Source organism: Scaptodrosophila lebanonensis, unplaced genomic scaffold (genome assembly GCF_003285725.1).
Source record: "Scaptodrosophila lebanonensis strain 11010-0011.00,11010-0021.00 unplaced genomic scaffold, SlebRS2 tig00000072-arrow-pilon, whole genome shotgun sequence".
In the NCBI taxonomy this organism is placed as follows: Eukaryota; Metazoa; Arthropoda; class Insecta; order Diptera; family Drosophilidae; genus Scaptodrosophila; species Scaptodrosophila lebanonensis.
Window position 1 is genome coordinate 4,045,512 of NW_022060558.1, and position 10,736 is coordinate 4,056,247.

At 35.4% G+C, this 10,736-nt stretch overlaps 1 protein-coding gene across 11 annotated transcripts; it reads right to left on the bottom strand.

The window, feature by feature from the left end:
• Positions 1-364: 364 nt before the first annotated feature.
• Positions 365-10,300, bottom strand: LOC115625600. Of its 11 annotated transcripts, none has more exons than XM_030520727.1 (9): positions 10,183-10,300; positions 8,774-8,921; positions 8,145-8,354; positions 6,162-6,210; positions 5,593-5,702; positions 3,277-3,480; positions 2,031-2,267; positions 977-1,145; positions 365-581 (listed from the first exon to the last, which is right to left on the bottom strand). In XM_030520727.1, the coding sequence occupies exons 2-8, from the start codon at positions 8,862-8,864 to the stop codon at positions 1,123-1,125; spliced, it is 924 nt and encodes a 307-aa protein (XP_030376587.1). In that variant the 5' UTR covers positions 8,865-8,921; positions 10,183-10,300; the 3' UTR covers positions 365-581; positions 977-1,122. The 11 variants fall into 11 exon arrangements, with proteins under 11 accessions (XP_030376587.1, XP_030376585.1, XP_030376580.1 ...); XM_030520725.1 differs by having other exon boundaries at positions 6,162-6,225; XM_030520720.1 differs by having other exon boundaries at positions 3,109-3,480; positions 6,162-6,231.
• Positions 10,301-10,736: the final 436 nt, after the last annotated feature.

Genomic DNA, 10,736 nt, shown 5'->3' on the forward strand with positions numbered 1-10,736 from the left:
TAAATGATAAAATACATATTTTATTCGAATTGGAGCTTCGCATTTCACATTTAAATAATAACACATATGTAGCGCCTAAAATATACAAAAAAGGAACAATTTATGGAACCGCCTAGATTCGAGTATTTCTGGACAGTTCATAAATTTAGCTTTCATTATAAATGTAAATCGATTTTTTCTTTTGATATACGTGCACTTATAAATTACTTGAAAGGAAATCAAAATAAAAAGTTTCTAATATTTTTCTTTCTATTTCTTTTTTCTTTTTTTGTTTTTTACTGAACTACGGAGAATCAGCACTTTTTGGCAATATGTTTGGCTTGGATGTTGGGAAGCCAGCAGTATTGAAAAAATTCAAACGTTGTGGAGGATTTAAAGACTATAAACTATGTTTTATTATAATTTAAGTCGGGTCTTGCTACTTTTTATTAAATTCATTTTGCAGTTGTTTGAGTGGAAAACAAAGCTCATCGTTTGGGGGCCCCATTATGCATTCGTTGTGGTTGTCCTTGCTGTTGTTTAAGTCATCGTTATAGGTTGTTGTAATTCGTTGTCGTTCGTTTACAAAATCGAGCGGTGTGCTGCGGGAATTGAAGACAACATTTTTATAGCAATGCAAAAAATTGTAGAGCAGCAACATATAAAGTCAAAGGATGATTTACGAGTATGTGTACAAAAATAATGTAAATGTGAATGTACATGCCATCTTTCAGATACTTGTAAGGGTTATTTACATTTTTCTTCGATTGCCATGGAGTTCATTGTTATTGAAATCGTGAAATTTTGATATCAGATATTTGGGTTTACTCTTCAAATGTACTACATATATGTATATAAGTAAATGGCGCACTATGGGCTACTACTACAGACTACTACTAGGGATATTACGTACATTCGAGTAAGGGATACTACAAGTCAATTGTGTAGTTTGCACAACGGATTTAACGCATGCGTTGGTTTAATATTTAATTCTTACCAATTTGATTGCTTAACATTTCGTTACATGTGATATTTGTAAATTGTATATTATAAAGAAATTTTAAAATGCCATATGATATACATAGCATCGGTTTTGATTAGAATTGCGTTTGATACAGCTAACGATTTTGAGATGTGATTTTCTTAGAAAATTTCCTCTTCCTCAGCTGTGTAATGCAATTAAATGTAAACAAAATAAAAATTATAATTTTAATATTAACTTCAAGTGATAACCGTCATGAAAGAAGCCAACCACAGATACGACTATGGGCATCTCTTATGTCGGTGTAAACGAGTCGTCTTCTAAAGTGGGAACTACGAGTATGTGCTACGGAAGCACATGCATGTCATTGTAAAGAATCTGAACCGTTCTGTATAAATTTTTCGAATATTTGGCCAATCATTTCCATATTTACAGACATGTCAATGTATTCGCTATGAAATATCAACAAATGAGAATTAAATAGTCGAGGAGAACCGACTAATAAAATGCTCTATGCCCAAACTTATACATTTTTATCGTCTCAGCCGGATAAGATGATGTTTTAAGCTCTAGATGTTGAAGAATTTGATAAAAATTTCTCTATTTTTCTTTATTGACGAAGACCTGCATACTATCTTGGTGACTTTGGTTTTTATACTTTCAGAGACTGTTCATTTCTATGCGTTCCATATACATATGTTCTATGCATCTATACTATATCTCAATATCTAAATTAAATCATAAATAGAATATCAATTGAAAATTAAAATTATAAGCAGCGCTTCATCCGAATCGAGCAATCTGTAATGAGCGGACTTGAAATGTGACAGTTTTTTGAAAGCCCAGTTTCTATATGCATTTTCATAGCTTGACTTGAGTAAAATGTTGGTTTCATAATACTTGGAATGTCTCTTGATGTAGGCGATATCATTAGAACCCCTTTTTTGGTGTTTGGACACAGATCATGGAGAACTTGGAACATGGTTTTGAAATTTTTAACAAAGTTTAGATGCAGCACTATTTATAGGACCCGTCAAACTATCACCAATACTTTTTAAATAAAACTTACGTGTCAAGGGTCTGGCAGGGTGCCTCGACCACAAGTAACGGTTCTTCACCGGCGACAAGTACGAATCACGTGCCACGGGGCTTGATGCACGGAAAAGGGGCACTGAAGTGGCACGGAAGGGCACCAAATCATCAACGTCCCACCAGAAGGGATCGCGCACAATCGATGAGATGGGCAAGTGAGGGCTGGGGCTCAACATATCCCTTATGCGGTTACGCGGATGGAAGATTGGAAGTCCTGTTGTGGTTTGATACAGCGTATTGCAAATTGTTGTAGATGTTTCGAATCAAGTAGCAATTGGTGTGGAACGGATCGGATCGGATCAGATCAGATCAGAACGTGTGTAGATGGATGGCGATGTGGTGCGTTTTAAGGGTATATACGTATACAAATAAATTTGATGTTGTTTCATTTTTGTTGTTTTGCAATGTGGTATACAAGAAGAGCAGAAAGAAAAATATTTGTTTGCTTGTTTTTAAACTAAAATAAAAATTAAATAAAAACAAGAAAAAGACAACGCTTTAACTTCAACAATATTTTTGATATTTTCCATGCGTATGTAGGGTTTTGAAATGGAAAAAATATCAATCGGGGCATATTCGTACATATAGTATGTACATTCGTATGCTGGAAGGGGGCTAAGCAATAGAGGACTGCAAAGTACGTAAGCCCTGAGAAAGCAAGGCACAAAAAGCATAGAGGATAGGCAACTACTTAGTGAGGGCGAGCTAATCAGTGGATGGGATTTTTTATAGACCTCAAGCACGGCGCTTACATTTGGACCCAATTGGTTTTTTTTTTTTTTGGGTTATTTTTGTGATGATGCTGCTGGTCGCTTAATCAAGGCATATGCATTCTGGTAAAGGCCAAAGAGTATAAGAATTTGATAAATGATGGCAACATGTTGGAGCCGAACGAGTGACAAAATTAACGGCAATCATTTTTCAACTCGTCCGCTATCTTCATGTTCTTCATCTTCTTCACAGTCTGTGTCTGTGTCACATTAGCAACAAAGGCGTAACATCAACACGAAATTTCACTCTTCTTGTATATGAAAAAGAATAATTTTGATTTTTACCATCAGCATCATAGGCGACTTCAGTGGGACGAGGTCCCCAGCGACCGGCTTTGACAGGAGTGGGACTTGGCGAGCCGGCGCGCTCAAAAATGCTCGGCCTAGCCACAGCTGGCCCGGCAGCTTCAGCTTCAGCTGCCGCTGCCGCTGCCTCTACCTCGGGCGACTTACGTTCAAAGAGTTCATCCAATGGTTCCAGCGAGCTGGCACGGAAAAGTGGCCTCGTGAACGGAGCCAAGCTGGTTGCACGGTCGAAAACGGATGGTCCACGTGGCACACTGCCATCACGGTTCCAGTAAACTGGAGGAGGCACATAGGGTTCGCTGCCGGCGCGAGTCGAACGACTGGGACGTGCTGGCGATGCCGAGCGACGCGCTGAAAAAGTTGATACAAATACATATTGTGGCTATAGGCAAAGGCAGAGCATATTTTTCCGTTGCAATTGTTATTACAGCCATCTCTAAAATGATAGCTCCAACATATCTGAGCCTTCTATGCTTCCAAATGGCTATTCTCATTGTCTAATAAGTAATACTTCTATCCATAAGTATTGCACTACTTCTTTAATTCAATTTCTCGACCAAACATCTTCAACTACATTGATTTTATCTGCACTCGTCATGGTTTTAAAATAAAAAGTTCAATAGGCATAGAACTTTGTTTTACCCCTCCATGAATTCTCTATATTTATGTATTGCTTGTGGATTCAATAATTGGGTACCAGTGTTCGCATTTGTGTTCCTGCATGTTCCTTTCATTTCAACATCAAGGAATATATTATCCGATATAGCCATATCCTTCAGATCAGGCCAGCTGTCAAATAGAATTCCTTTTTCATGCGTCTTCAATAGTGTTAGTTTACTTGTAGGAAGCACGTTTCTTCATAATTGTTTGTTTTTTCGAGCTCAAGAAAGTAAACTGCAAGGTTTTTGGCTAAATATTTTCTAAAATGTCTTACTTACCGAAACATTAACAAAATGATAACCAACCTTTGATGAATTGAGATCTTTACAAACATCTTAAACAACAAACTAAACAAATACATAGCAAAACATTACAATGTGTGGGCACGAAACAGATTCTAAACAAATTAAGACTTCCAATATGTACAAGTATGTGTTTGTTTCGGAATTGGACACAGTTCAACAAAACTGGAGTATACATGTTTAACAATTGAATATAGAAGATTTGTGAATTTACTAAACATTGAACATTTTCGTTAAATATTTCATTTGAAATGGGGTTTAATTTTAAGTACGAGTATTGGCAATATTTACAGGCGCCTCACAGAGTAAGTGATTTTCTATGCTTTGTTTTAGTTATGAATTGGAGAGTGAAACACAGCCAGAGACAGGATACAGACAGAGGAATCAATTTGGTCAATGAACAACATACATGAATTAGCAATATTAATACGTAGGATTTTAATTTGAATGGAGAACGAGAAACATAAAAGTTTCAATAAGTGTCCGAGTTCGGCGAAGTAAACTGAAGGAATTTCCATAGATTCTTATTATGAGTTGTATTTTCTTTTTAGTTTAATATAATTATTGAGTTAGGAACACGCCAGTTGAAAAGGCCCGGTCATTTATCAGAGGAAGTTCCGTCAACAGTGGGCTCTAAAAATATTTTCCACATATTCGCAAGCCACAAGTTATGGTACAGCTGTTAGGAGAACTGAGTAAGGCTTGAAGCAGTACAGAGATGGGTTTGCATGGCATATGAAGGCCGCCTCATGATGGAAATGAGTCAAGAGGTCGATAGAGTTTTTGATCGATGTTTTAATGGTAGTTCTCGTATTAAGTATGACTAAATTAAAATTAGGTTTTATAAATGTTTTGTTGGTTTTATTACTTTTGTTTTTGGTTGTTGTATAATTAAATAAGTTTAAAATTAAATAAAGCATCATATTATACAATGAAACATTTAACGAAACTTTTTTCTTCACTATTGTTGGAGTTTATACAGACAAATTATTTCATATTATAAGTATTTAACATTACTTGCAGGTCTACAATTTACAATTCTTGCCTAAAGCTAAGCAAAACAAAAGTTTTAAACCAGTACGCGCTCAGTACATCAAACTTTAATAGCTGCAAGATATAGTACACAGTTAAAAAAAAGTTTAGAGAGAAGTCATAATAATGCAAAATTTTCTTTAAATATTTCGTATGTCATGTATTATAGTGTTTTTTTCATTTTTTGGCATTTTAAATGTATATATCTTTTTTTTGAATTTGAAAAAAATCTGTTGAGTTCTTGTTTTTGATGTTCGTGTGATGCATTTTCCGAGTATTTGTTTCGCTATTTTTCGTGCTTACATTTTGTAAATTTAATTGAGTGGCTTCGTTATGTTCTTAATACAAATTTTGTTGGTAACTCTACAATTTTCATTGTTGCTTTTGTTGTTGTTGTGTTGTTGTATTGGTTACTTTTGTTGTTGGTTTCTTTTTTGTGACTTTTACAAAATGTCTTTGATATTCTTACCCTTGTTGAGTTCTGCCAGCAGCTTGTCTTCTGGCTCGTATTCCAAAGGCACCAAAGAATTGGGTGTCAATGGCTTGTCTCTCAAGTAGAGACCATAGCGAGATGGATATCTAAGATAGGGCCAGAACAAGGTTATGTTTTGTTATTAAATATGTTCCTTATTCACTGAACATTTTTACTTGATCTGATAAGCAATCGACAACCGTTTCTAATAGTAATCCTTCGCTGCCCCATGCCCATAAAAACCCATTGTGGCATCTTGAAAATACAATTCTTTAACAACAACCTCAATGGCTTTAATTATCTACATAATAATATGTTGTCAACAAAAGTTGTGTGCATATCTATTTATACTTTTTTGAATGAGAATGAATGACTAGGAGACTTAAACAGTATATGTCGATTCGTAGCTCTGTTTTCGTACTTCGAAAGTCGAATGAAGCTATTGTTCAATATAACTACAAGTACATAACTTTAAGTTGTGGTTTGTGATAATCAATTATGATATTCATTAAAAATACAACCGATAACTTATCAGATCCCTTATTCATAAACACAAATTTACAAACCTGCGCTCAATTTCCTGCATGCGCTTCAAATGATCATTCCAGGCCTTCTCTGCGTCGTAGTTAGCTGGAACTGTGGGTGGAAAGCAGAAATATAGCCCGATGTTATATTAAGTGTTTACCATACACGGATCAATGTAATTTCAAACAAAATGCGTTCGTTTAACAACTCAACATAAAGTGCTTACATTTTTAAAGAAGCGCATGTTAGAAAACACATTTTATTAGGTTTCAAGTTGCTCAGGCTCAGGTTTTGTTCCATTAATAAAGCAAAGGCGTTGGATATACGTACGCATAGGTATAATCCATGGTAGTGTTTGAAAGCGGTTTTATAAATAGGGAGTTAGGAAAGAAAAAGCATTGAAAAGAGAAGAAAATATGCTTTAATAAATGCTTGCATTAAATAGAAATGATAAAAAATGCTCGAAATGATTGCATGAGTTAATGTAGACAGGAGACGAGTACATCTGAACGGGGAATAAAATCAAACGGCATTATCAAGGAATTAAAAGAAATACCTCAAAAACTAGTTTCAATAAAATTGCTAAAATTTGAACAAAGTTTTTAATAAATAAATAGAGTTCCACACCGCAAATGTTTTATTTCAGAAAGCGTAATCTGTAAGAGCCAAACTACATTAAAAGTTCTACAAATTAAGTTTAATATTCATACTAAATAACTGCCATTAGCTAATGCAACATACATTTACTTTAGTATGTACTAATAAATGATTTAAATTTGAATCGTTGTGGGACCCAAAAGCTTGACTATGAAAAATTTTTCGAAGTGCGTTGCGTAGTGTTGAAGTTTTAAAATGTTCTTAACAATTTGTGTATTAAACAATGGCTTAGTTATATTCTGAAACATTTGTAAAAAAGAGAGAAAAAATTGGTTAGTTTCCAAAAAACAAAAACATATTCATGGTGGCTGTGGCTAGGGGTACCAATTCAAATGATGTGTGGGTGTGATCTACACATAAACATACAACTAGGGTACACAATGGAACCCAGGTTATTCGATCTCGACGGCCATGAGCAAGCCACAAAATCGAGAGAAAAATGCAAAAACCAAAAACAACGGCAAAAACAATATGTTTATTTTCCTATAAATTTTATACAAAAAGAAGAAAATGTTCCGCCTATGTATATGCCTCAAACGTAATCTATGTATATATATACACATATAACTATGTATAGTATATACAATATGAACATGTGTACGAGTTTAGCTGAAAACCAAAGCAAAAGATATACATACAATACAATACATACATGTATGTGTTCATCTATATTCTTTAAAAACTGTGGGCCTTTGCCAAAAACAACTCGCAGCGAAATACCGAAGACCGAAACATCATTGACGTAATACTTGCGCGCTCGCATTTTATTTTAAAAATTATGAAATCATAGAAAGCCGCGTAAGTTGGCAACGAATAGAGCCGCGACACAAGAATATTCAAGGTGCTGCGCCCAGCTATGTCTGCACACACATATACTATATAGCATAGGTATGGGGATAGGAATAGGTATACATACGTATAGCATATACCTGCACACAAATAAGTAGTGTACTATATACCCCATATGCTTTATATAGGAATGCATATGCCAGTATGTTCGAGTATGGCTAAATGATGGGCAGGTATGATTGACAATGCAATGACTGAGGTGCATTGAAATGCTGTGCAAATGGCGGCATGATTGAGTAGTTGGCTGCTTGCTATGGCTGCTATACGTACATACATACATACATATGTACATATGTACATATGAATGTATGTATACTAAAGCTATACTATATGCAGTATGCATATGTCCGTATATGATGGATGGATGTGTGATGTTGTAAATCAAAAGAATTCGAATTAGAAGCCAAATTCGCCAGCTCTAGCTGTCTTAAACGTAGATTTAGATTTGTGCGGGGCTTTTGCTAAATAAGTATGTCAGCGGGCCTTAGCCCTTTTGCGGATGGCTTCTGGACACTTACTAGTTCTGCTGTAGTGATGATCGTAGATGGCACGTGGCGAGTAACCGTAGGTGTCACGGCTCACGGGCAAGTATCTGTAGCCAGTGGACTGCACACGTTCGTTGGCCGTCGAGGGCTCATCATAGATGCTCCTGTATGGTGGTGTCTCCAGGTAGGAGCTGTATGGACGTGAGGCTCTCGGGGTTTCATGGGCGCGAATATCCTCGGATCCTGTAGGTAAATTGGTGCAGTGATAATATGATTAAATAACTATTGCTTCAGCTATTGATGTTAACACAAACTTTGCCCGTGCCCCCACCCGCTCTCGCTTTATTAGGTTTGCGCTATTTTAGCTATTTGGCTCATTGCCAAAAAAATCATTTTTCATTTATTTTTGTTCCTGCCTTCATATGAGCGCTAAATATTTTCTCAACAATACAATTTATTGCGTGCTTCTGCGCATGAAGAATAGTTTACATTTTCGTATACTTTGTAGAGAAATTTTCATACAATTTTATCTGAATGCGCTATACCGAATGGCCAAGAATCTTTCAAAGGGACGTCTTCCCGTTTTATTTTAGAAACTAGACCGCGTACGAGCTTATTAACAATAAATACAGTCTCGAACACAATATAGTAATTGTAATTACCTTTCAGGGATCTGATGTAGGATTGCCAGAATTTCGCCTTCTTGCTGGGGGTCTCATTGCGACCGATCATTTCCAAATGGCTTTTAAACATTTTGATCGAATTGTTTTGTGTTTTTCAAGCACAAGAAATATTCGTTGAACTCGTTCGCTGCAAAACGATAAACACACTTTTAAGCATTTTTTGTTTTTGTTCGCTAATATATTTACTCTACGCTACAGTTAGAGGTATTGGAAAATTGTACAATTGTGCACAACTCTTTCTATTTATGTCTTTAAAAGAGCAAATTAGATCTCACGTTTTGTGCCAAAAAATATAAGATCCGCAAAAAGCAGCTGTCACCACACACACGAGCTCTGAGTACATTCTGATTCTTTGCTCACGCGCCATTTTCGTTCAGTTTTCGAAAATAAATAGACAGTGTTCCACTTAGAGAGAGTGCAAAGTTTAAAATTTTTTATTAAATACCTACATACAATATACATACATACATAGGTATATGTATGTACATATGGATATACAGTCGAATGCAGAAGCCAATAGAACAACAAATTTATAACAACAGCACAACAAGATCAATCACTAAAAATAAATTTATTTTTCAAATATACATACGTATGTATATAAGTATGTTGAATATACGCTTAACGAAGCGAGAATATTTTCACACTTTTGATCGCATTGGACAGCTCTATATCTATTTGAAACTAGCAACATCATATATGCATACGGTATATATGTATATATATATATATATATACTTGGATCGGATGTGTGTGTCTATATACGAGTACATAGAAAGAAGTATTAGCGCTAGTGCTGTGTTTAAAGACGTGTGCTGGTGGTAGCTGCAGTTGAATTTGCTTTTGCGTTATTTTTAAACGTCCTTGATTCGAATTCTTTCATCTTAGGCGACAAGTGGCGGGCAAAAGTCAATAATTTTGATTTTTATTGAATTAGAATTGCATGGCAAGTTATTTCAAAATTCAACTATAATGCCCGTTAGTCGTTCTCTTTCGATGTTTCAATTTCTTCATTTTTTCATTTTTTCAATTCTTGAAATTGTGAGTAACCAGGTTTTTCTTTTATTATTTTATAACCATCACAGCACTTTCAATATTTTTCCAAATTTTCTTTTTCATAACTGAAATTCACTTGGGTATCAAATGTCAAAGTTATTGAACTTATATAATCGGCAATATTCATTCATAAGTTCTCATAATTCTCTTCAAAAGGCCAAAATCTTGATGTGACTTGAAAATTTTGAATACGGTGCACTCTTTAACCTTTTAATCCGTTTAATAGTTCAATCGTAATTGTTTATTTATTTCAATTAATTATACATTTATATTATATGTGTGTCTATATACTTTGAGCAATTGTGATGTTTAAATATTTTCGGTTGTCTTACAATTTAATTTACTCCTAAAAAATAGCGATCTATCCTCAACGAAGAATTTTTTCAAACTGCAAACCACTCGAATTTTTCCTGACCAATTTTACTCGTTTCATCGTTTGCCATTTGTTTCAGAACCGCAAAAAGCACGCCATTCCTTACCAGCGGATCGGTGTGTGAGTGAAAAGCTCAATACGATCTGCTATAGATACCAGTATGATGTGTGGGCACTATACTTGTGTATACATAAGAGCTTTTTCCTGTTATTTGGCCAACGATGTGCGGTGGCGATGACGGTGGCAATGGCGATGGCGATGCCAAGTCGAGTTGTTGTTTCTTGCACCCACTCATTGTTGGGGGATTCAAATGGTTACGGCGAGTCATAAAAAGAAAGAAAGCCAGAAATCAGCTCATGTTTTTATGTACCGTACACCCTATCAAGACGAGACTATACTGAAATGACTGAACTCCTATCCATACATATACAATTGACCTTAATTGGGTTCTGTTCAAAGAATCCCATCTGGTATTGGGAAACATGTACACTACCCCCACGTCATTGAATTTGA

Coding starts and splice junctions, on each gene's coding strand:
- LOC115625600 (XM_030520720.1), bottom strand. CDS start 8,864: ATGTTTAAAAGCCATTTGGAAATGATCGGTCGCAATGAGACCCCCAGC. Junction 8,355..8,773: donor CTACATCAGATCCCTGAAAG/GTAATTACAATT, acceptor ATTTACCTACAG/GATCCGAGGATATTCGCGCC. Junction 6,232..8,144: donor TCATCACTACAGCAGAACTA/GTAAGTGTCCAG, acceptor TTCCACCCACAG/TTCCAGCTAACTACGACGCA.